Source organism: Kryptolebias marmoratus, linkage group LG24 (genome assembly GCF_001649575.2).
Source record: "Kryptolebias marmoratus isolate JLee-2015 linkage group LG24, ASM164957v2, whole genome shotgun sequence".
Lineage (NCBI taxonomy): Eukaryota > Metazoa > Chordata > Actinopteri > Cyprinodontiformes > Rivulidae > Kryptolebias > Kryptolebias marmoratus.
Window position 1 is genome coordinate 13439373 of NC_051453.1, and position 27383 is coordinate 13466755.

The 27383-nt window shown below is 39.1% G+C and overlaps 1 protein-coding gene across 2 annotated transcripts in view; it reads right to left on the reverse strand.

Annotated features, from left to right (window-relative positions):
- sema6bb (sema domain, transmembrane domain (TM), and cytoplasmic domain, (semaphorin) 6Bb) overlaps positions 1–27383 on the reverse strand; it is a 143287-nt gene that overhangs the window by 36971 nt on the left and 78933 nt on the right. For both annotated transcript variants that reach the window (XM_017407329.3, XM_037974251.1), the window contains exons 6-14: positions 18464–18562; positions 17059–17149; positions 15833–15952; positions 15191–15279; positions 14159–14376; positions 6720–6851; positions 6154–6303; positions 4746–4925; positions 2125–2265 (exon numbers count right to left, since the gene is read on the reverse strand). In XM_017407329.3, the coding sequence (XP_017262818.1) occupies positions 2125–2265; positions 4746–4925; positions 6154–6303; positions 6720–6851; positions 14159–14376; positions 15191–15279; positions 15833–15952; positions 17059–17149; positions 18464–18562 (1220 nt within the window). The remainder of the gene's footprint in view (positions 1–2124; positions 2266–4745; positions 4926–6153; positions 6304–6719; positions 6852–14158; positions 14377–15190; positions 15280–15832; positions 15953–17058; positions 17150–18463; positions 18563–27383) is intronic.

A 27383-nucleotide genomic window follows, 5' to 3' on the forward strand; every position in this document is an offset into this window, starting at 1 on the left:
GCGGTTAAAAGTCCAAACTCTGCTCTATGTAAACACAGGCAAGGCAATGAGATACTATATAAATGCTAAATCAATAGGAATTTATTACAAAATAAACCTGATAATTATGACTGCGAGGCGGACAATCCAATCATCAACCTTAATCAAACTGAACAAACACTCAAAGAGCTCACCATTACTCATAAAAGCTGAAAAAGAAAACAGACTTGAAGCTGCTGAAGCACGAGTAACTATTCCTAAACCCGATTCATGCCTAGATAATTAACCATGATGCCCGGATCTCAACATGTAAGCACGCACAATAAACAGACCTCGGGGATCACGTGAGTGGTTTCCTAATGTGGTCTGGATTACACGCCTGTATGACTCACCTGGTTTCGGTGAACACACTGCATGCAGAGGTTTGTGTGTGTGTGTGTGTGTGTGTCAGCGGAGCCTGACGGGCCACAGCCACATGTGTCCGGACTCAGAAAGAGAGCCAGACTGGAGGAGGGAGGCTGTGTTCCTCTGGCTGCGCAGCTAAAGCAGCGTTACATCAAGTATTTTCAGGTTTAATTACAAGTCAACTTGCCAGTTTTCTGAAATGCAATTAAAACTCTGAGGCTACCTCTGAAACCGGTACAGGTTGTGTCAGCAGGGGACAGCCTTTGATGAGCCATGTTTCTCATAATTATGTTTCAGTCTATTGGAGCCATTTCAGTTTCTGTTATCAGAAATAAATGGCATTTAAAATAAAAAATGTTTTTTTTCAGTGATATTAAGATAAACATCTTTCCACTGAGTTTTGACCAAGAAGTTTTGGGTTTACTTATGAATTGCCAAATACATACATATGAAATAAAAATGACTAAAAGTGACTAATGTGTAAGTTCTGAGTGAGACTACTCCAGTGAACCTTTTTGGATTGAGGATATCTAAATGACATTTAAGTTGCTGATAGACATTCAAGGTAAAATTAGATTAGAATTAGAAAAAATGAAGGTTTTGAAGATGTCTAAACTGAGTTGTTGACATTGAACAGGCGTCTACAATTAGTCAAAAAGCGAAGCACAGCCTAAGTAAAAGTTTACAAGCATTTGACACATCCTACTGACATAACCAGCAGTTTTTATAAAATAGATCCATTTTTAAACCTTTGAAAGGGCGCTTACCCCCCTTTTTTAAACTACTACAGCACTTTCGTCAACTCCTGTTGTTTTCACACAGCCATGAACAGCGGACAATCAATTGTGTCTGGGAGAGTGCTTGTTTCTTTGTCTGTCTGTCTGTTTGCAAAATATTCTACGAACCAGTGAACACATTGTAATGAAACTCTCAAAAAAAAAAAAGATGACTGGATGCACCTCTACAACTGATTACCTTCTAGAGTCAACCTGAATCAAGATGGCTGCCACAGCAAATCAACTCTAGCAAAAAGATAAATGGCTACAACTCAGTCATTTTTACAAATATTGTGCTAAAATTTGGCGTAGTTGTAGCTGAGACCCATCCTCAACACATACTTTGAGTGCTAACAGGTTGCACCAGATCTTTATTTAAATCTTTGGACTATAAGGTGGTGGGAAAAGTGCATTTTTTCAAGGAATGCCAATTTTATTGGTAAATATGCTTATAAATAAATTTGACTTGACATTTTGATAAGGTCTACAACTGGTTTGTATGTCAAGTTGTGAGACATTTATCAATACTCCAACACTTTGTGCGCCGGATGGGATGGGCTTGCTGGTCGGATATGGCCCGAGATCACAGCTTTAGTAAGTACTGGGTAGTGAAAATGTGACCCGACTCATTGTGATGTTCAACAAACTAAAACCATAAAAAAAAAATCAAAGTTATGGGAGCGTCAAGAGAAAACATTTCAGCATTAAATTTATTGCCAACAACAGACTAGATTTCAGGGTCAGTTTGATAAACCAGAGTTCATCCTAATTTGAAGTAAATGTTCACAAAATATCATCTTGCTCAAGAGCAGGATGACAGATGTTATCAAGCTGTACCACTTTGTTATTACTGTAGAAAAACTCAGGTCTTCTGTCTTTATCTTGCTCAAGGACACTTGCAATTTCTTTTCCAACCCAGCTGCTCATTTATGGTAGGGTTGTGCTGTTTTTGTCGGAGGCTTACTTCATGCATCGGGAGTAGAGCTGGCATCGTGCCACCGGTACTCTGACCACACAGGAGGGAAAGGTGAGCAGTAAAGTGTGGCTTGCTCGGTCCAGAGTCAGAGACAACAGCTGCCTGGCCTGCAAAGAGTCCTCCGCACACCTGCAACACACAAACAAGCCTAAATACACAAAGCAAATCATTTATATCATTTGATTACAAGGCTGAGACTGCACATTAAACCTCTGACCTCCCTCTGAGAATAACAGTATGACTGAGTGTGAAACACAACCAAGCACAAAAAGCTCTAAATATAAAAGCCATTATGAAAGTGAAAGCCTGGTGTTAAAATGTCACCCCAAATGTGCAGTGCTGATTGTAGAAGTTTGAGGCGTCCACTGGACATCAAAAACAGCAGCCAGGAAACAAAATTGCTCCTAATTGGCACTTAAAGCTGAAATAGCTGGCAACAACCTGCCTGCATGCAGCAGATTTAGACCTTTTTATGCACGTGTGCACTCATGCATTAGTTGGATCTAGATAGTTTATGGTAATAACTTTGCGGAGGGCCACGGTCATTAAGAAGAATCTATCATTCTGCTAAGGCCGAGCTCTGAGTCATTCTTCACAGCCAGTATCATGAAATGTGGGGAAATGAAAAGGGAGAGTTATGGAAAGTAAGAAGGAAAAAAAAAAAAAAAAAAAGAGAGAATAAAATAAAGAAGCCGGGCGAAAAGAAAATTAAAGGAGCAAGATCAGGCAGGTGAAGAAAATAGAACAAGCTGTGTTAGTCTTACGCCTGGTTCACACTATTTCCATGTTCATTATTGAAGAAAAAACACATTTCAGGGTTTGGTTTCTGTCTGTGGTAACTTCTAATAACTGTGTAAGTTAAAACAACTCAAATTTAAACGCTGTCTCTCCAAACTCAGGCAATTCAAAGAGCTATCTACAGCATCTGAGGTATTAAATGCTCATAACCTTTCCGCAGAACCCCATTTCGAAAAATCTAGACTATCACTTGAAGTGTGTGAATGTAAGCTGAGGGTGAGGGTCCGGCCTGGAACAGGAAACGATGCGGGTTACGCTCTGTCTTCTGATTAGCTGGGTGCCTGCTGTGCCGGCCGGATTGACGGTGAGCTCATCGTGTGCACCAAATTATTCCTAACAAACTGGCTTCGGTCCGCACCAGCTTGTTCATCACACTGTCCCCTCATTTCACTTGCAATCACTGTCCCTCATTTTGTCAAATTTGTGACTAAAATTGCCGAGCATCCTTTGAAGAAAATGAAGAAAAAACACACCGTGGGCCAATTCAAGAAATTATACTTAGTTTCCACTTACTGTTACAAAAAAAAATTGGTCTGTATATCGATGAGTGCAATTACCACGAAAGAGACTGTTTAGAAACATCTACTTTCTTTCTAAATGTCTCTAATTAGCCTTAGTGAAAGATAATCACCATCCAAAGCTGCCTGCATCTGTGTGACAATTATCTCCCCTCCACACTGCAGTCACAAGCCGCCATGTGGAACGCTGCATTTCAACAAAGAACCAAACACAAAAATGAGCACTGAGAAGGCAGTGCACCCAGTGTTTCATTACGTAACGATCTACATCAAGTGAAGCCTCAAAGCTGCGTGCCTCGTATAAAATATGCTAATTAGAAAAGCAAAAGAGGCTCAATCTAATCCAATCTTTTGTCAAGATCCAAATAGTAAACGTGATTCAACTTCAGACAGAAGAAACAAGGTCAGTCTCCCTGGCAGCTCCAGATCAAGGATGATAAGAAATTATTCTTTTATTGTTTTCCCGATGTTTAAACACAGTTCTACAGTTGGTCTCAGGCTCATTAGAGAAAAGTCAGATTTCTTGATAATGAACACTAACCTCTAATTGAAGTCTCATCTAACTGCCCCATTTTTCTCTCTGCTTGTTGTTAGATATTGCAAGATTTTCATCTTGTAAAAAACAGTTTTCAAGACGAGTTGTGTTTCCAGACCCTTATTCGATGCACTGCACCGTGAGTCTCCTCTCACCACGGGGAATGTCACCTAACCCACTACTGACCTGGTCTTTACTTATGCGCGTCTCTCACTGTACCAACTGCATCTTGAAGAAACAATAAAGAAATCCCAGTTCACCACTTTGTAAAGAGTTCGTCATGATGATTGATAACACTTAAACGATCTCCACAGGAAATGAACTGCAAAGCTCCAGCCTAAAGTTATTTGGTTAAACTGGAAACAAAGGTGAAAAAAGAACTCTGAATTGTGTAAAACCTGCTAATTGATATGTCATACTAGCCTTATAATTAATCCCACTTCAACCAGAAACCTCTCACTGTACTGTGCTGAAATTGTTCAGTCATGACATTTTAAAATACACAAACTAATGTCATTGCTTCTAGAGTAAAGCCAACAACATTACTGGGTTTTCCTGCAACAAAAATGTATTTTTTGTCTCTTTAGGGACAGAAACAATATATATAAAGAAGGACTGACAAATAAAACAAAAGAAGATACACTGAAAAGCAGTACTACTTTCTATATTTTCTAAAACTGCAATACTATTCTCTTAAAGTATAAACTCATTTCTTTTCTTTTAGTCCATCATGTTTTTGTATTATTGGGTGGTCTTACTTGTCAGGGTTGAATCCCTCCAGTTCCTCCAGAAAGATGTTGCTGTTCGTCACGGTGTTGTCCTGGTTCGGCATTATGAGAAACTTGAGGATGGTCCCTCTGCTCGATCCGAGGAAGACGACGGTCCGGTTCCTGTAAGGCCCAGCCTCTGTATCCACCACTATCTTATTTAGCTGGTACCTGAACCGCAGAGGAGAGAGACAGAGTACTGCATTAATGCTATGAAATGATGCAGCTCATTTGGGACTTTCCATCTATGAAAGCTAAAAGCATCGTCAAGTAGCTCCTGGAGGCCAGTTTATGATTTAAGAGCATTAAAACAGATTGGCTTAGGTGAAACTTACAGGCTCTTGTGATGTTCGATCAAAAAAAGCCATTTCCCTTGAGTCATGGCAAAAAGAAAGGGGGGGGGGAAATCCTGCTCATCAAATCTCCATAATAAACTAATTACATTAGACGTTTTAGTCATTAATGATATCAATCAAGCAAATGTCCTGGAACAATAGCAGAGTGCAGCTGAGCCACACGCAGTTCTGGATGAGTGAATCAAAAGACAAGACTCGTCTCCATGATCATTCATCATTCAGCTTCCATGATCACCTGGTAGTTTGTCGGCAGGGAGACTCCATACAACAGACAAATAGAAGAGAAAAAAAGAAGCAAGCATGTGGTTATCTGTGTTCTTCTGCTAAAATCTTGAACACCAAACCAGGGCAAACTCAACAAGAAGGACCTACAACCTAAAGACACAGCTCATCTTTCCTACATCCTGTTTCCTCCACTGTAAACCAGAATCCATTTGTTCTGTCAAATCAACTCACCTTTTAAATTCTGAGTTAATGCACACAAAGTTTTTTTATCTTTTAAACACTATCCCTCCATCCATCCATTTTTATGCCAATAAAACTGAACAAACTTATCACAGAAAACGCTGCAGAACTGGAGTAAACTACATATGTGGTTTTGTAGATTATGAGAGGTGTAGTTAAATGAAAAGGCCAGACGACCATAAAAGATAATACCAATAGATGATCAGAAGAGCCTCTACATGATAAAAAAAAAAAATTTCATAACATCCAACCAAGTTAACAACCCTGAGTTAAGCAGACAAAGTGGGCATTTTATTATTTAAGTTTACCATGAAGAGGGGCTTCATGACAGCATGTCATGTTACCTGCATATCTGAGTTTATGAAAAAGAGGGTTTCACAAAACAAATAACTAAAATTCCTATTTATTTCCACCAGTTTGCATTTGAATTCAAATAAAACTGAGCTTTATTGACATAATACATTCTTAAAAACTAAAATATGCCTAATTAAATAATACTAATAACAATAAAAAAAAGTTCTGAGTGCACAACAATTTCACAGCCTTCACCTGGACCGCTTGTGTGAGTTCAGACTCACCTGACCATGGTTCTGACTATCCAGGGTCGTTGTCCGAGCGATGGCACCGCTTCGTCCATCAGAGGATGCGTCTTGACAAAGTTTAGCATCTCGTCAGGGAATGAGTTGGAGGAATTGAACTTGGATCCTTGAACTGCACAGCCACCGGGTCTGGGGACAGCGAGAGCGAGTTCATCAGAAGAGGTGAGCAGAATCTATGTGACGTTAGGCCTCGTCAATGATACATTATTAAAAGGACAGTCTAGGCTGTCTGACTCACGCAGACTTTTATTTTCAATAAAAGACTTCTTCAAAAGAATCTCGCCTATCTTTTTATTTGTGTCAAGATCTTCCTGCATTCTTTACTCCAAGTGTGAATATTGAGTCTCATTTTACATATAAAGGTTAAATAACCTATAAGAACATTTAAGTAACTAAAACATGCATTGTTTGTTGCATTGCCTGAATAAGCAGCATTGATAAAAGTTCATTTTTTTGCAGCAGTATCATGTTTCATAAACACCACCCTCATCCTCCTTGATAATAATCTGCACACAGGTGTGGGAATTGAATAGCGCCATCTGCACCTTGGCTTTGGGAGGAGCTCATCTGGAACAGGCGTCCAAATAGACTCTGGTGATTTCTGCTCCTTAAACCTTCCATCAAACACGGCAGCCAGCTGCTCCATGTCAAAGGCGCACACCGCCGAGCCCGGTATGCTGCGGGAACAGAGATGGGGGACGGTGAGACAGGGGCCGAATGAGACAGATTTGAGGTGACACAAAATGACTGTCAATCCTGTGTCAAATAGGCTTTACGTTTCCAACAAGGTTGTAGAGAGGAGAAAAAAGTGACAGGAAAAAGAAGTGATAAAGTGGAATATAGTTGAGCTAAAAAAATAAACTGTTAAATCTAATACATGAGGGGGTTAGAGGATAAAAAGTAAATTGAGAGCTTTGCAAAGAGACAGACAACCAGCAAAGATGACAAATTAAATTGAGGCACTTCACATTTTGGCACCCAGTACTGGAACACAAAAGGAAACTATTACTGAGACAGAAAGAAGTATAGGAAAATACAGACTTTATCAACTCTGGGTTTTAGATTAGATCTTCAGCAGATATAACAGCTATGAAAAGATTCTGGCTGGAATTCCTGGAAAATAAAACAAAATGGGAAATGAGTCACTCAAAATTCCTGTTTCTCACAAAAACGGGGGAGATGATTCTCGTAAAAGGAAATGAACCTGTGATAACATCCCAGTAAAACAAAGCCTGGTGCTCCTCGGAGACGGTTTGACTACTCGTGAACCCAGCAGCGGGGAGCAGAACATCTGCTCTGAGAAGTGTCCAGTGCAGTGCATCCCCTTCCTTTCACAAATAAATACAAGAGGACTCTTACAACAAACACAGATGCATTCACACAGTCGGGGTGTCCCCTCTGAGCTCGGTGCTACATTTTTTTCTCATTTGGTCACAGAAACAAAACACCACAAACTAAAAAATGAAGAGACCGGTGTCACGGTGAGATAAGGGGTGAGCCGGGGAGAAAAAAATCACCATGTTTCCTGCTCCCTGACTTCACTCTCTCCTCTCAAACTGTCCTCATCAATGGCTAATTATATATGTCGTATGAAAGCTGGTTGATAAGTTTTACCACTAACCCACTGCAAATCCCACACAAACCCCAACTGTTGATTTCCTTTTCTCCCTTTTTTGCTTTGTATGAAAGTAAACATCCAGCTGGTGATTTGAGTATCTGTGCTGCTTGCCCCCAGGACTCTGTATCGAGCTGAGAGGCATTCACATTGAGAGCCCCCTTTGAAAGCCGCAGAAGTGTGTGAAAAGACGGCGCCTGTGGGCTGGATTTTGGCTGCAGCGGGGAGCCGTGCTCTCCTGATGTGCCATTTGATCAGGCCAGGATGTTGGTTTTTTTTTTTTATTTTTTGTTCCTCCGTACTTATTATTCGCAGACATTTACAGGCAGCGATGCGACTCAGCCCCAGCCAGGATGACGTAGCTGTATCTGCGAACAGTGCAGCGTTTCTTTAAGGAGTGCAGGCACCAGATGTTTTGTGTGACACGTCTGCCAGCTATCACTACCTTCATCCAGTTTTCCGCCTTCCTTTCCGTCTCTCTGCAGGTCACTGGGTTTGCCCTGTGCACGACTCTGTGTCTAACAGAAGAAAGCCAGAAGGCCTTGGGGCTGTTTTCCTCTCAGAATAGTTTTTATTATTCACATATTTTCACTCTGTACTTGTTACTCCCACTTGTGTTTTTATATTTTAGAGTCTGTTATACCCAAAACATTCATTTAAAAATTCCTTCTTGTAATTTCCATTGTTGACTTTTTCTCCATCTTCCTTTGCTCTTTGTTTTGACTAAGATGTGTACTGTGTTTGTATGAGCCTCACTTATAAAAGACTCACTGATGGCACTAATTTTTACGTTCTTGACAACTGCAAAATTAACTATGGAAACAGACAAGGTGGGGAAAAGTTAAATGCAATCCTTAAGTCAAAGGTCTAAATTATGCAGACTTGAAATTGTGCACATTCCTCATTAATACAAAGAAAACAAAGATCTCCTGTATGGATTAACCACAAAAAAGCTGATTTATGCAGAAATATTTTATAAACAGTTTACGTGAACTGCCGCGGTGACTTATTGTATATTATTCTACACAATTTTCAAAGCTTTAAAGAGCGTACCAAAGGTTTCTTTATTTTAGTTTTAGCAAACTCAAACAAATAGTTTGCCTGCCATGAAGGAAAAAGCTCTACTGTGGCGATGATATGCACTGACAGCATTAACTCAAATTTTATCCAAGACTCATTTTGTTTAAAGCTTCATGAGATATTTAAAAGAAGAGGTTTCTAAAAACAGGTTAAATGTGTATTTCATTTCTTATCAGAGTTTTAAATAAAAAGCTGAACTCATTTAAAGTATGGACTCATTTAAAGGAAATACATGGTTTTATTATAAAGCTTATTTTTTATATAAAGTTGAGGAATATGCACTGTTTTTAAAACTTTATTGTCATTTTACACACCTATTGTTCAAAAAAGCTAAATATTGTTTCTAAGGACTAAGGTGCACAAACATTTCTACAATAAGATATATTAAATTTACAAATAATTAGAAAATTAATAAACCAGTACAATTTCTATAAAGTAACAGTAAAAGTGTAGAAACAGGTGAGACGAGGTGAAGAATCTCATCCCTCCTTAAAGACAACTTTAAGCTTTTTTAAATTTGCCATTCTTTCCAGATTCTTTGCACTTTCTAAGCTTCTGTTCTTACTTCAAACCTTCATCATTATTTTATCATCTTTTTAGCTTCATGGACTTTTTTTAAAAACTATCTCACTTCATCTAATTTTTCTTCTTCAAATAAGCCAACTCTTCATAGCGTTATTCGACCTTTGCACAAAATCCCTGTGGTTGTTTTTTTTTCTATCTCTCTGTCTTGACTACAGATATTCATGTGGATGAACTAAAATCTGTATAACAACTCTGTATTTCTTTTGTGACATGACTCTACTGTCATATACATGCAATTTTACTTTCCTGTACCACTTTCCTCAGCACAGGTGACCTTATTATGTATTCCTTTGCATAGTGTCCTTGCAGGCCCGGGGGGATCTAGCTTGCACATCTGTGCATCCTCCCCTGTGCCACATGCTTCCTAAACCTGTTCTCCTCCTGCTTCTTGTCGCCGCACAGTTTTCCCTGAGGAACATCCAGCTGTCTGACCCTGTTGCACAAAATTCACCAAAGCGAAATCAACTAGGGCCTTTTTGCTATCAAGATGCACAGGATTTTTCCTTACCATGAAAAATATCAAGGATTTTTTTTGCTGACAAACCAATTAAATAAATGTTTTGCTTCTGTGAGCTCATGGAAACTGCTACTTAAAAGAAAATTCTTTTCAGCTGATTTCATTTTCTTATTATTTTTTTGGCAAAGACTGAACTATACTTTAAAACAGATTCTGAGGGATTCTAGGAACGAAGCCCTGAATCATTTGAGGAGCTGGAAAGTGGTTGTAAAATTACCCCTGGAGTATACGGCCACAGGAAAAGATGAGCATCTTCAGAATGTCAAGGGAAGAAACAATATATCTTCAGCTTCATCTTATCTTTTCCATACCACAGTACAGTCTGGTATACATTGCACGGGGCCAAATGGCAGGAGTGAACAGCTATTACCTCGCTCCAAGGTCCTACTTCACGCTGTTCTTGCTGCACACTGCCAGCCAAAGCAATTTGTCTGGCGAGCACTTTGCCAGTGTGGTGCAGTGGGCCACATGGGGCCGGGGGGAGTTTTACAGCTCACCTCACATATTCTCTCCATCGCTTTCTATCCATTTTCCCTTGCCACACATTTCCATATCTTTCCATCTAAACTTCCATTTCCCTCTGTCTTGGCAGTTATTTAAAACAGAGCCCAGCAGTATTTCACCCGGGCGGTGGAGGTGCTATCTGTGTGTGCTCAGCCGCTCCTCTCCTCCATGGCGAGATGTAAATGCTTTTATCTGGGAACCCTTGTAAGTGTTTTTGAATGAGTGCGTGTTGGTGTGTGAGTCTGTATCCTTGTAGCATCCATGTGTCTCTACAGGCAGTAACACCCCCCTTCAGAGAGGATCCTTCTAAACGCGCAGATAAGATGCAGCTGATGAAACAGTTTTGGGGCTCAGGGAGTGGTTGGGGCACACGTGTTGTCCATTACTGACTTCCTTGTCCTTGTTTTTTCATCCTTGTTTTCCTCTCTTTTTCACCACCTCCCGCTTTATTCCCATCTAAGTTGTTTTGTCTTTTTACTTCTAGCTGTTTTATTGTTTATTTGTTTTTTTCTTCTTTCTCTTCTGCCTGTTGTGGGTGGTCTAAAACCTACTAGTAAGAGATCCTGCTATGCCACAGGTGTGAAAAAATTATTTTTAGTTTCTACAAAACAGATTAAAATATACTGGCAAAACTGACTGATCTACTTGGGCATCAAATTCTTGTTGCTTATTTGAGCCACTTAAACTGAAAATCCCTGTGTGATATTGTAACAACAACCTATTTTGGGGCAACTTTGACAACTTTGATCACAAACAGAAAACTTCACACACAGTTTGGTCTCAAAAATTAGCTTTAAAATTACTACAAAATGCAAATTTAACCTGGATTCAATTTAAAAACTGCCTCAAAATCACAAGTTACATGAAATGAGTTACATGTTCTACTAACAGTACATTATTGGAAAAAAAAAACACCTATGTGTAAATGTCCACTTCGTTAGGCTCTTTGATAACTGCCTTGAACTCCTTGGGGTAGTTATTTGAACTTGCAAATCTTTTTTAATGCGATTAAAATGTTGAGTTAGGTAAACATTTTGTCTCACTTAAAATTATTTGTATTAGTTGACTGACTGATTGGCTCAGGGTAATTGGTTTAATCTGCAATTCTATTTCAGCTTAATTAAAATTGTCTGGTGATCTGAATGGGGTTTCTAAAACTGATTAAACTAAAACAACATGACTTTGAGCTTAAATGTCTATTTCATCCTGATTAATGGGGCCTGTTGACATTCGTTTGTCTTGGCAGAAAAGATAGTTGTACAATATTTAACTCATCGTTCAGTTGCTTCACAAATCACAAACTATGATTTAATCTTAAAAGAAAAAAATCTCTTAACTCCATTAAAAAACCTATACGAAAGCGGCATAGTGAGGACTCCAGTGCCTTCAATACTATCCAGCCCATTATGCTTCTGGACAAACTGAACAAGATGCGAGTGGACTCCCGCCTGGTTGCTTGGATCTCCAGCTACCCCACCTACAGCCTGCAGTACATCAGATTGGAAGAAACCATGTCTGAAACTGTGATCAGCAGCACTGGAGCACCCGAGGGCACTGTCTTGGCCCTGCTTCTCTTCACCCTGTACACCTCGGACTTTTGCTACAACTCTGAGCTGTGCTATGTACGGAAGTTCGCAGATGAGGTCGCCATCCCCTGGTGAGGAACTTTGCTGTCTGATGCCACACTAACCATCTGTGGCTCAACGCCTCAAAGACAAAGGAGCTGGTTATTGACTTTGGGAAGCCCAGACCAGGACCAACTCTGATTAATGGGGCTGAGGTGGAGGCTGTAGACTCATAGAAGTACCTTAGAATGTGGCTAGACAGCAAATTGGACTGGATAAAAAACACCGGCCACTTATACAGGAAGTGTCAGAGCTTCCTGAGGAGGCTGCAGTCTTTTAACATCTACAAAAAATTCCTGTAGGTGTATCAGGTATCAGTCCGTGCTCTGTTCTTCAATGTGGTGTGCTGGGGAAGCAGCACATCCAAGGAAGACTAGCTCTTTGGTCAGCATGAAGCTGGACTCCATGTTGACGGTGGCAGTGAAGAGAACTGCTGGACAAACTGTTGGACATTATGGTCAATGCCAGTCACACCGTCAACATCAAACAGAGGAGTGTGTTCAGAGACAGGCTGCTCATTCCCAAGTGCAGAGTTCTATCTAGCTCTATCTAGATATTTATTTAAATTACTCTTTCCTCACAATCTTCAATTCTGCACATACATTTGACACTTAGATTTTTTATAAGTCTCTTTGGTCGACTGAAAAGCTTTGCCCATTCTTACTTCACAGAGGAAGGAACAAAGATTGAAGGTTCAATGAAATTTGAAGGTGCGCCGTGTGATTGTAGCTGCACACTGGGAGTTTGTCTTGGTCTCTGTTTGATGGAGGCTAAAATGTGTTTTTAAGCTTTTCAAACCTTTAAAACACCGAAAAATAACCCCCCCAAAAACATTTTAAACTGAACCAAAAGCTTTTGTTGAAGTTTAAGGCTATTGTTGGTTGTTTCTCACAGCTTTTCTCATTTTGAGAAATTGTTTCCATTCGTGTTTGGTCAATCAGTTCTCAAACATCATTCAGGTGATGCTTTTAAAACATTAAGGAGACAAAAACAGAAGTTACTTTTTTCATGCTCATTTTTACTTTTAAATAAATAGTTTGGATTTTTTGAAGTGGTGATCTTTAGAGTCACTGTCAGTAATCAGTATCCTACCTGTTGTGGCAATCACTCAGAGCATTATCAGTTTAAAATATCAGACAGAAGGTTTTATGGTAAAGACGAACTAACATCCCAGACCAGAGCAGATTCCTGCCATCTTAAAACAGCTCCACTCAAAACTTTTATAGTGGTTCCTGCAGATGCTATTTCATAAACTTTTACAGCCCCGTCACTTTTGCATTAGCCTGTTATTTACATAGAAGTCCAGGCTTGTTTACACTAGAGACCAAGTTGACTGCAGTCCATTAACAGTAATGGTCCGTGTGAAGTTTATGCTCCTAAACAGAATGTGTGAAATGTAAGCAGGATAAATAATTGTCTAAAGCAAAAGTAAGGTGGTGTAAAAATCCACAAAACATTACTTTTGCCTTCAGCAGTTACTTTGTTTGGTTACATTGAACACATTCTGTTTTACAACATAAGTTTCACACGGACCATTACTGTTAATGGACCACACTTGACTTGGTCTTTAGTCTTTTGGATTGGACCTCTACGTAAATAACAGTCTAATGCAAAAGTGACTGTGGTGTAAAAGCTTAGAAAATAGGATTTAAATGAACAGTAATGAAATTTGTTCATATTTAATGAAACTGAGCAAAAATCTGCTTTGGAGCTGTTCCGATTAGCTGTTAGCTCGTCTCTCCTAATGTTTTAAACTGATAATGCTCTGAGTGATTTCTACAGCAGGTAAGACACTGATTATTTATAATAACTCCAACAAAAAACACTCCAAAAAATTCCAAACCCATTTACTATTTAATTATTTAAACAACTTTAATTTATCGTGCATTCATAATGTTAAACTTGACACGCAGCACTGTAAAAGTGTTTTGAGGTTGATGTGTCAGACACCCACATCCTAATTTAGTTGGAAAAAAAAAGAGAAAGCTTAGAGACGATAAAAGAGTTTGAAAAAAACCATCTGAGACAGAAGTACATAGGGATGTGTGTATGCTGTACCTGTTCGCCGGCGTGGAGAACACCCCCAGGATGACGTCCCTGCCGTGCATCCTGATGATGGGGCTGGTGGAGTGCAGCAGGTTGAAGTAGAAGTGGGAATCTCCGGGTATGGAGCAGTTCAGGCGGGCCTTCAGGAACGACGTCCACTGCTTCTCCAGGACACGCTGTGACCCGCCCTGATCCCGTTTGCACACACGGGCCACACGGGACACCACCACCTGTGAAACACCAAAGCAAAAAGACAGGTGGGGGCATAATTTTATTACATAAACTAACAGCAAACGACTTCAACACTTGTCACAGCGCACATAGAACCTCAATGACAAGCTGAGGAGTTTAAATGTTTTCTGACAGTTGCTTTTTATCTTCAAAAGGAGGATATTCAAAGACTCTTTTCAACTCCAGGGCGAAGAGTCATTTGCATGCTATTTGCAACGTAGAAACCCTGTTTTGACAGATCATTGTTTTATAATGGTAAATTCAGTATCAATTATTCATGAAAATGTCAGTGAATCTGAAAATTGCCTCTTTGAACACATAATAGAGATGCGGTTTAAGTATCCATTTACTCTGCTCTCTGTAAACATGTCAAAGCCAGAAACCTTCTGCGAGCACTTCTGACCAAAAGTGAGCCACTAATTTATTAGAATTAGCTGTGCTTTTTAAATGCTTTTGTCAAAAGTAAATTGTTTTCGAACTGACATTGGCTCTGGTATAAGCAGAAAACCTCTGAAATGACCACGGCAAAATGCTTTTCTCAGGGTAACGCAGACATGAGCTGTGTTCTCAGACTGATTTTGTTGGATACAAACAAAAACAAGAATAAAGGTCACTGGAGCTGCAGGAAAAATAGCTGGTTTTCAAATTCAAATAATAGTTCTGGTCCAGCATCTCCTCAAATTGTTGTTTTTTAACACCATTGTCACACATTTCACAGTAGTCCTTTCAAAAATGCACTGAATGGACTGATCGCTCCTTTTTTTCTTAAGATGAAAAGTAGATTGTATGTTTTCACAAGAATTACTTTTATACCTTCTCCAGGTAATTGAACTCCATGGCTATCTCTCTGAAGAAGAAGTAGATGTGAGGTCCCCATTCCACAGCACTTACAAAATATGGCTCTGTGGAGACAGAAAAGGAGTGAGAAGACGCGTACAAGAAATGTGCTAAGAAAGAAAAAATACGAAATATGGATGGATCATGAGAAAGAATGCAAGCGTTCACATTTGTGAATGCGCCTTTAATTCCCACAACACTAAAGTAATACGAGGGCAGGGATACAGAGCCTTAATTTCATTATGTGGTCAAAGGAGATTTCACAAATAATAGGTGATTTATGGCTCCCTGACTTTTCTGAGAAATCATTTTCATGCTGTAATTTTGGCAATATTCCATCCAGGATCATCGACATCCTGTGTCAAAGGTAACTTGAAACATAAAGTGGATTGTCTAGACTTTTTAACTTTGTTCCAGCGCTGAACACGAAGCCTAGTGATTCAAACCTCTGCTGCTGACACACGTATCAATCCTGCATGCTGCTAATCATCGCGGACATGCACTGAAAGCCATCGAAATCTGACAAGAAAAGTGGGCATGATTCTGAATAGAAGGCACACTCGCATAAACCAGCACACCTTCCCAAGACCACACATTCACACGAGTGTCTGTCGGTACCTCTGAACCATTTGGAGTCGTGCTTGACGGTGCGGAGAGCGGGACTGTCTCCGAGGCTGCGATAAATCACCGCATCAATGGCCAGGAAGTCTGTGACTGTGGCTGTAAACAGATTCCCCTCTGAAACACACACACACACACACAGTGGTGAGCTGGACACCTGGCCAAAGCAACAAAAGTTATACAGAGCCTTGGTTGATATTCTGTCGCAGCAAACAGCTCAGCAAATAGACAAGGACTTTCCAGTGTGTTAAGTAAAAAGATGTCATGTTCTAATATTCAAAATTAATGTTCAACAATAACATAAAACAAAAGGATGTGCTGCAAAAGTTTCTGTAGGTTTGTGTTTCATCAACTTTTACCTGTTCATGTGATTAACTATGGATTTTAAGCTGTGTTTAGGTTTATTTATTTTTCAAAGCAGCTCTTTTATTGGCTTTTTCATCAGGAGATGTTTCGTTTACTTCCAGGATTTGACTGGATTTTAATTCATCTTGTTTTTCCCTCGACCAGTGAAATGTTCTCTGTGCCACTCGCTGCAACATAATCCCAAATCTGTCTCAGTTCACCCCAAGAGCTGCTGCAACATTTCTGTCAGTAACTATGCAAACTTCCACTTAAAAGTTCTACTTTAACTTTCTTGTTTCCGAAAGAAAGCATGCAAATAAAGAAAGTAGAGAAAGTTGTCTTTGTCCAGATGTCATTTTAGAGTACAAAACCCCGTCAGAGTCAGCTCGATCAGCTTGGGGTTGAATCTCTTGGGTGATCAAGCTTTTGAATTGTGATCATCCAACTTTTTTCATTTTAAAGTGATTCAAAACATAGTAGTACAAAGATAAGACATTAATTGTAGCTAAATCGTAGCTTTATGTTGGATTTCAAAACCCAACGGGGGTGCCTAATCTCATACATAACTACAAACAGTTGAGCAAAATGATTATCATAAACCTGATAGCTGACCAGACAGAAATATCACTGCAGGAAGAAACAAACAAACAAAAAAAAAACATGATGACTGATGAGTAATTGCTCTCTCCATTTTCAGCCGCTGAGCGCTGATGATTACTTTATTAGTCAAGTGTTTACATCTGATGAAGTAAACAAGAGAGGTGGAAAAAAACCCAGCTAATTAGAGTTGAAGAGTTAACTTTTATAGTAGAATAAAAATGTTCTTTTTGAGCAGTTTGAATCGTGGTGAAAAGGTGACGACAGAGGAAGTATCTTACCTGCAAACAGAGCTACGTTGGCATGTTTGGGGTCATATGGACATCTTGCCATCCCGCTGACCGAGTCCCCTACCATCTCCAGAGTGTCTCCCTATTCAATCATACACACACACGTACACAGACAAGATGCAAGCTTCAATCAGCACGTTCCAAACAATATAAATGCATCTACATCAGCAGCATGAAAACAAGCCACAGGAGAATGGCAATTAGTGAGTGTTACTGAAAGTGCAAACTAATGATTCACTGGTGACAATTAGGCGCAGCCGAAGGAACAAGAAAGCCACATTCTCACACACATATGGAGACATGGGGGTCTATACACCCACATATGAAGTCGTGTTAATAATTTACACAAGTTTGCAGCCTGTATTTTTACCATTCCACCTTCACAAAGTCAGATCTCTGCTGTCAGTTTTAATACACATACTGCATGTTGAAAAGACACAAGCAACTATTTCAGCGACTTCCAAAGACGATGTATTGAAAATAGCTATTGAATATAAACTCATTTATAAATGTCATTTTATTGAACCCCAGCTCTAAATAAACCAGTAGCTTGCATCACTAACTAGTCTCCTGAGAAACAGTCAGCCTACCAGGCAGAGACAGGTGTCTTAGGCTCTGTTGTAGGATGTCGTTAATGGCTGACAGATAATGGGCCAGGTATGTTTCTGTGTTTTACTGTTGCACTAAATGTGAGAAAGTGAAAATAACACTTATTTGAAGAAAAAAGCCTTTGATCCTGAAAGTTTTTTTTTTTCCCCCTCCTCGCTTCTGCCTGCAATTCTTTTAAAATGTCTGCAGAATGATGGGAAATCAGCCGAAGCGAGTATTTTAATATTTATGTGTAGTTTTCCTTGTGCAAGTTTTGAAATTGTTACTGTAATTGAGGGAGACAGAGATTGGCTGGAAAGTGGAGCAAGTTGCGTGAAGGGGGGTTCAGGTGAGCTGCTGCTTGATGGGTACAAACCTTCAGATTCTGACAAATGTATTTTTGGGACTGTTGGGGTGAGATTCTGGAAATACTGAGGATAATTGATTGAATCAGGCCAGTCAACACTTACATGTGTAGCTCAAACTTTGGTGTCTTTTTTATGTCTAAATCCATATGTAAAATCGATTCTTTCTTTTTACCACAAGCAACATGATAATTAAACAGACAAATAAAGTTTATTTCTGAAAAAACTAATGAGCTAACCACTAGTCCAAGCAGGACTAAGACCATAATGCATTGATTAAATATTAAGATTCAAACCTCAAAAGTTTAACAGTGGTTTAAGAATCCAATTTTATAAGCTTTAACATCAATGTAAGTTAAGCATTACATGGTCGCTTACTTAGATATCTGGGTATTTGCAAGAGCTGCCAGCTGTAGAAGTTCCTGTGCAGCTTGTTTACTTACAGTGTAGTTAGCACAAAGCGGGTTAAAGGCGTTGGTCCCACACAAAAACAAGCCTCCTTGTCTGCTGAGGAGCACCTTGATGAAGTTACGGCACTCGTCCTGCAGAAATAAAACAGAGAACAGGTGCTTCACATGCGGGAAGAAACAAATAGCAAAATGCTGGGAAGAGAACATATTAATATATATATATAATAAAAAGCTGATTATGCAAAACATTCTGTGAAATTAAGCTTTTAGTTGCCTGATGGTTGGAATTATTGCACCATTAACGCTGTCAGTCATATTGATACAGTCTGAAGGCAGCCTGCAGAGACTGAATGCCTACCTGCTTTATGCACACACAAACACACACACACGAACAGACAGGTACACATGGGCAGCTATGTCTGACTGACAAACTGTAATCCAAACCAGCTTCAAGATTTTAAAAACCACAGATGTGGTGCTAAATTTTAACATGAAACGTCAAACGACACAAAACCTGCTTAGTGACTATATAAAGTTGGGTCACTGCATCTTTCCTTCATTCTAATTCTTTGAATTAAGCAGCAGTAATGTTTGAAAGCACCAAATAAGAGCTGCTCGTTACTCCAAAAGCACCAGGTACATGAAAATATCAAAAATGTAATAATCACTTCTGCTTGAGCAAAAAGCACATTGTTAGACCAGGCACATGTGTAACTTCTGTTGGAGATGTAATGGTATCAAGGTAAATAAAATCTACAGTTTTTTTCCAAAAATGGTCAACAATTTGTTTTGTTATTTGACATTTTGTTTGGGTACTGTTTTTAATCAAACTGTTTCCATTTCATTGAACACTATATTTAACACTATATTGTATATGTTTTGTTGGAAACAGGGTTAAAACCAGAACAAGAAAACTGGTTTTGCAAAAATACTTTTTTAGGGGGGTCATTATGACCACTGGAAATAGGTCCCAGCACCAGAGAGATTCAGCCTTTCTAAAATGCTCTTTTTATACCCAGTCCTCTTACTGACTTGTTGCAAATGAACCTAAATCATTGCAGAAAGTTTCTCCAGTGCTTTCTTACACGCACCACTTTCTTTAACAGCCTTTTGTTACCACTGTGTCAACTTTTTTGAGAACTGTGGCTGCATCAAATTCAAAATTACCTTTCTTTTTAATGGAAAAAATGGTAGATTTTTTCAGGTTAAACATTTTTATTTGGTTACTATGTTCCATTGTGAATAAAATGTTGGTTTAGAAGATTTGAATCTGTTCTATTTATTATTTAAACAGCGTTCTAACTTTATCAAAACTGTGGTTGAATAAATCCCAGCCATGCCCTTTGAAGTGAAAAATTAAAGTGTTTGCAGTTTGCATTTACAGCCACCTGTAAGCGAATGATGCACACCATATCACTTATCACCGACAGCCCCCTTTCCCCGAGCAAAAAGTGTCCCAGTCAGGATGGCACCAGCTACGACACACACAAACATCAGGGTCCACTTCAAGACCACCAGCTGCACTGATGTCATCAGTAAGAGCAGCGGAGCTGAAGATGAGGCTGTGGAGATGGTGATAGTTGATATGTCAAATGAAAGTGTGCTTTTGTGTGTGTGTGTGTGTGTGTGTGTGTGAGAGAGAGAGAGAGCGATGGAGATCAGAGGAAAAGCGCTGATATGAGAGACGAGTGAATGTTATTCCAGATGCTCCCCCTCACCCCTCTTTTCACCCCCCACTTCCCCACTCCGCTCCCTGCAGGGTTCTCGTTTTTCACCGGAAAAACAGTCACAGGAAAGGAGGAAGTGTTTTCATGTGCAAGTGTGCAGGCGTCGGAGTGCTTGGGGTGCACTGTCAAGTATGAGGTGTAATTTCTAATGCCGCAGCACCGTGTGACAAATTGAGTCATGACTGTGGCAGTTTATTTGCGTGTGTGTCACACACACATATGTGCAGCATGCACTTGTGTGGTGCTCTGCAAGTGTGTGTGTGTGTATAGTTGCAGGCTCATGTGTAAGTTATTTGCATGCTGCTGGTCGATGGGTTGTCAGCTTGGTCAGAGCTGTAATCACAAAGTCAGATGAAGCACTCTTAAATAACATCCAACTGCCAACCTCTCAGGGAGGGGAGTGAACACATCAAGGAGCCAAATGGCTGCACAAATGTCTTCATTTGGCAGTGATTGTAAACACAAAATGGAAGATTTTCTGAATGCAGAATGAAAACAACATTTACAGCTTTTGTAACGTCAACAATTGCGTTCTGATTGCCATTTCCACTTTAAAGCTATCATCAAAATGTATCCAGAGCTGCATACATGCAGCATCAATTTACTCATATTCAACTGTTCCAGGAAGTAATTCACCACTTTCATGGAGAAGTCTTTATTCAAAGCTCAATTCTGCCTGCACGATTAGACCTTTATTGTGCTTTTGTCATATGAAAATGATATAAAAACAATTACATATAAATTCATGTTATGATGACTGCTTTCCTCTCAGTTTGTGCACCCCCGCTCTCTGGACAGAACCCAGACAAAATGCCACCTGTTCTGGCTGGCAAGCCTCATCAGGACCCAGACGGCTGCAGACCTTCTCTTTTCATTTTCCCCCGCTGCTCTTTTTAGTGTCAGAGTTGCCTGGCCTGTAGAAAATATATGTGTAGCAAAGATGAGTTACACAGGAGCAAAGAGCTTGGCGCAAATATGGATTTAGTAGTGATGCAAGGGGAGTAAGACTCACAAAAAAAAAAGAAGGAACCAGGGGGAGAGCATGTCTGGATATGCAAATGTACAGTCACAGAACTACACACTGAGCGGGCAGCTGGTTTTAAATCAGCCCCTTAGTCTGAAGGGAATTATTAACCAGGCCAGTTCTCCTCTGCAGATGTCAAGTGAGCAAGTGGATCCCTCGCCTTTGTAATTCTCAGCAAAGGCAGACGCATCATCTTCTTTTTTTTTTAAGAGAGACACACACAAACCCAGGTATATTTGAAAAGCATTCATAGGCATATAAATGCAGAGTAGCTCACACACACAGCCAAAAAACTGAAATCTAGTTCTTTGTTGCTACAACACATCTGCTCCAAACAACCTGCAGCAGTGAAACACCATTAAAACTAAGGAGGCTCCACCTTCAAGCATCTGCTTTTCATCTATTGTCTGTAACTCAACCTTTTCTCCTGGATGATAAACAACGTTTCTGGGCTTCGTTTCTCTAATGATGAAAAAAAAAAAAAATCTATATAAGTTTAACCTTCAGCTACAATCAGCATTCCTATATTTATACTAACCAAATTACAACGCTGGTTAATGCCTTCAAATTTTGCCTTATTTTACAGTTTAGGGGCAAAAACTTGCATCTTTTTGCAGTATAAAATATAATGAAGGTCTTATGATAACCTCCACAATGGGAGCCATTTAAGGCAGTACATCAGGGGGTCGTATTTAGCAAGCTGCTCCTCTGAATCTCTAAAGTTTCCATTACATGCCTGGCTGGTCCCCTGATGTTAGCAACCAGGGAGAAGAGAGTGCTGCTCTGCCAAGAGCTGCCACTGAGCCAGAACTCTCCCACACACATGCACTCGTACTGTATACACAACGAACATGCACACAAAGCCTTGGCGAACCCTCTTCTCTGCTCATTAAGGACAGGTCTGTCATTCCCAGAAAGAAAAAAAAAAAATCCCTGATGCAAAGTTCTGAGTGAAAACAGAGTGATTCTCCGTGGCAGGAACACAGTGTGAGCCTATGTTTGTATGCACGTGGGTGGGGGATGAATTAACAGCGGTACCAAATTAGCAGCAATGTGCTGTTGTGAGCTCTGTGGTCTTACTCAGCATGTTAAAGCTAATCCGCATCCCTCTGCAGCCCCTCTTCATCGTTTGACGGTGACTCTGACTGAACACAACACAAGCCACAAACAGCAGTCACAAGAAGAATGGTGGCGATGGTGATGATGATGGTGGGAGGGTTGAGAAAGTGGAGATGTCAGGATAAACAAAGATAGAGGAGAAAAAAAGAGACTATAAAGAATAAAAGCTGAGATTTTTTCAGACAGGTCAGCCATGGGCAGCCTCAAAGGTAGAGCTGACCTGGAATAAGACCTATAATGGGGTCAGCTCAGGTGGAAACTCCCTGGTGGAAACACACACACACACACACACACACACACACACACACACACACATTTAGAAACTAACACACATACAAAATATTATCCTCAACTACACCACTTGAAAACAGATCTTCAACTGACAGCCTGATAGCAGCAGAACTCTGAATGATACAAAAAAAGAAGCTACAAAGCAGCCATATTTTACCTTTATATGGTAAAATCACATATTTCTTTTAATTGTTTTTTAATACAGTGCTAAGTCATACAACCCTGTTGGACTGAACTCTCAGAAGTCTCCCTTAGATTCACTTAACTCCCTTTATTGCAGAGATTGAATCAACAGTTTTTTCAGGGCGTGTCTCATCAGTTTTATTCATTTAATCTGACCATTAAAAGAAAATAAAAGTCAAGATGGGGATGTTTTTGAGGCTAGCAATGAGATTACAAATTAACGTATTTAAAAAGAGAAATGTTAAAAAGTAAATGTAACCAGGATTTGGTGCAAAAAATAATATTTACCAATGAACTGAATCCTTGAGAAGCAGAGATACATACAGAATCTGCAACTTTCAACAAAATAACCTATTGAAATAAATACAAACAATGTGCTTTAAAGCTTTTTTGCCTCTGCAGATGATATATGACAAATATTCAGTGAGTAAGGTCTATAGCTGGACATTAATGATCTTCAGTTCTTCAGATGAGACCACATCAAAAATGATCATTTATTGAGCAAATGATTACTGATTGGAAAACCTTTGTTGAGCCCTACAAAATGCAATCATATTTACAAATGTTATTAAGAACTTTACAGCATAAAGAAGGTTATTGTTTGCATGTGACACTGTCCTCTCTGGGTTCTGAGCTGTAACAAACATGCACTCTGGTCAGGCAAATCAGTTTTCAAGATCTTTTTTGGAAGAAAAGGATGCCATATGTAGGGCTCAAAGAAAAAAAAGGACCATCCAGATTGTTATCAGTAATGAGTCTGGAGGCCAGGGTTATGAGACATTTAAGCATGGGTAATTTCTACTCTTGTAATGGCATCTATTAATGCAGCGTTGAAGATAACATCTTTTTCATGGATGACAATGCATTTTATTTTAATAATCATACAAAATGACACCATGCACATCAGAAAGGTATTACTCTGAGAGAAGAAGTGCTGGACTGCACTGCATGCAATACTGATCTGCACCCAAAAAGAGAATTTTTAAACATAAAATAAGAATCCCAAACATTTGTACATGTTAAAACCTATATCTACAGAAGTAAAGGTACAAATAACACCAGAGAGGCTTTAAAGTTTGTTTGTTTTTTTGACAAAATAGATTTGAAATCTTTTGAAAAGACAACATTACTACAATGTAAAGGAGTTTCTGTCTTATTTGACTGTGAAACAAACTGCAGACTTGAAATGCAAGAATGGGCCCAGATTAACAAACAAATTGAAGTTAATGAGATAAAACGGAAACTATCTTGTGCGATGTCTCCAGTGCAATAAGTACACAAATGAAGTGTCAGAATCTGCTTTGATCACATCCAAATTTTGCTCAATGTCTGTAAAATTGACTGAGTTATAGTCATTTTTGAGTTGGCTAAGGTTGAGTAGCTGTCACAGCCATCTTGAATTAGATTGACTCCAAAAATTAATCAGTTGCAGATGAGCATCCATTGAGAGTTTCATTAAAATTTGCCATGTGCTTCATGAGCTATTTTACTAACAGACAAACAGGGTTAACTCCAACAGTTAATGACAATGTTTTAAACAAAGATTGTGTGCAATGTGTAGCTTTCAAAGTATGATTCAGTATGAATCTCAGCTACAACCACACCAAATTTCAGCTCAATGACAGTTTTAAATGGATTTTAGAGTCAGCTGGCTGTGGCAGCCATAATGTATTGGGTTCTCTCCAAAAGTTAAACAGCTGTAAATGTTCATCCCATGATTGCTTTCGGAATGTTTCATTAAAATCAGCCCAGTGGTTCCTGAAATACTTTTGCTATCACACACGCACACAAAAACATTATCCCCCACCTTTCACCTTTTGGCGATAAAAAGCTGAAAGGGAGAATGAAATCGCTAAATATCACACATAATGTCAGCCGACAGTGGAACATATGAGTTGAGTGTATGTTTGACCCATAGGACTTGATGAATACTTGGACAGGAAGTGTCGAACATCTGAAAAATGTATTACGTAGCATTTTATGTCATAAATTATTGCATTTTTGTCACACCTAACAGAACATAACTTATAAGGGTACAAAGAATAGAGAAATGTAAGGATGGGGCTTTGTACAGCCCCTAAAATCCAAAATCAAGAGGGCTGGAAATGTACAAAAATAAAGCATTGATGGAACAAAAAACTACATCCATGAAGAAACACAGGCCCACATGTGGTTTTGATATTCATTAATTTAACTGCTTTAAAAAAACATCAATGAAACTGAATGTTTTTCATGGTCAAACCCAGAGACGGCTGTTTAGGATGACGGAAAACCAAGCGCTCCTTCAAAAGCACCATCAACTCAATATTGATTAAACAATCTGGCTAAGTGCTGCTCCTAACGATGCCCGACCACTCTTTAAAAGTGCTGGACTTTGTTTGCATGCAGACGCCACACTGCCACAGTCTGATGTGTTGGCACAGAGCCTTTCCAAGGGAAACGTTCACCTGATACCTTCTACCTTTTACCTTGTTTTCATGAGAGGGAAGGGGAACGAGTGATGATGATCAAAATGCCAAAAGACTGAAAAACAAAGAAGTGGACGTGGAGCAGCAAACAAAGAAAATGTGACGCATGAGGCTGATTGCAGAAGCTGTCCTCTTGGTCAACACACGGGGAGGAAAAGGGAAGCAAAATCAGGATATTGAATTTTAAGCCTAATTAAAGGAGAATACTGTGTCCTTCCTGATCAACCAAGCAGAAACATTTAATTACCAAAGCAATTTTGAGGTGGCGAATGTATCACATCTGGCACGATGATCCGCCTTGCAGAACAGGATATATTCAGGGCGTGAAGTGAAGGAGAAAAGGAGACAAGGGAGTCACACAGATAACAACTGCCTCGGCTTAATGAGAATTACAAAAAAATATATATTTACATTTGTTTAAGATGGATAGAAGAAGTAAGAAAACAAAAATGATACTTATGCATAAATGTAAACACCTGATTGTTCACACTACTTATGCAAAGGCATCCATGTTAGATCATGTTCACAGGTATGCTTCAATGAGAACTATGGCTGATATATTAATAATATTGGAAATTTTAACAAGAATCATCACCATAAAAAGTTTTTGAATGTCTCATATGATTTTAAACATGATATTAAACAGAATAGGAAGAGGTTAAATAAACAATGGTAAGTCCAGTAAGTCCTACAAATTAGTCAATTTATCAAAATAATCTACTGTAAATATAGAAATTTTACATTTCCTTAGCAGAGACGTCAAAATAGGATGCCAAATTACAAATAAAACTGGTGTAAAACTCATTATTTCCCTTTACTGTCAAGATGTTTACATTTTTGTGTGATAATTTTTGGTATGTGTTTATCTTTTAACTTTATTACTTTGGGGTTTTCTTTGTGAGTATATTGCATATTGCAACAGCTTGTAGCCCAAAATGCATTTCTCTTTGGATGATAAAGTATGCTTTATTTTGATCATAAACTACATTTTACATAGCTTTTATGTAAGTCTAATAAACATAGTGGAGTGCTAATTGCTCACCCATATTTATTATAAACAGCAGGCGCAAATGCTTTGATCTACACAAGAAAATAAATAATGCATCCATATGTCAAGAAGTACTATTTCTGCATTAGGGTTACAAAAGATTTAGCATTTTAAAGATGTTTTGGGCAGATTTAATGCAATGCAATATCATTATGAAAACCTTGTATTTAATCATTTCTCTACCATGCGGTACACAACCAGACGTAGTGTTTCTCAAAATGTTGTCTGTCTGGGTTGATGATGGCTGGTCTCAGTCCACACTCCAATCCTGCCTATTCTTCCCATAAATGTATTTTAACTTTTAGTGTCACTCAGTGAAATTGCACAAGTGATGATGTTTGACGTTAAACGGCACGTACCGTGTAGGTACGTGTTGCAATTTTAAAACTCGGGAGTTGCATTTCGATGCCAAGAAAGTGCAGAAATTGTGCAAATTTTGCGCTTTTATTGGGAAACTGAATCCATGTCGTAGATAAACGTAGCCATCAGTGAAACTGCATTGATCTGATTAATCAGCACCTCTGGGCTAAGAGGTAACGTGTCACACTATTTCTTCTGAAATTTGAAAATTTGAGAATGTTTCATGACATGCATTAATTAGCTTTGTTGTCAATGCTGGACTAAATATTAGTGCTTATATTTGCACATATAAACACTTTTAAAAGAACTTCAAAAGGTCATGATGTAGTTTTAAAACCTAACCATTTTCATACAAGGAATACCCAAAACTTAGCCTACATGACATTTATTCATTTAAAGATGTATCTTCAAAGTGTTGCCACAAAGCTGTGCCTTCAACTTTAGCAGGTTTTGTTTCATAAAACTATATTGTATTTCTAAACATCCAGTTTGTGCTTCTGCACACATTTTTACCAGGCACTGTATGTTTAAAGAGCTGATTTATACATGAGCAAAAGGCATGGACTTTTAATAGCAGCTTCCAAGTAAATATATATGCATGTGTATACAAACACACACACACAGAAACGCACACACACAAGCTCACGTCTATTGAAAGGAGCCTGCAGAGAGCTAACTGAAAGGACCTGGCAGCGTTCTTATCTTCCTTGCATTGCTGCGTGACTCACAGCAT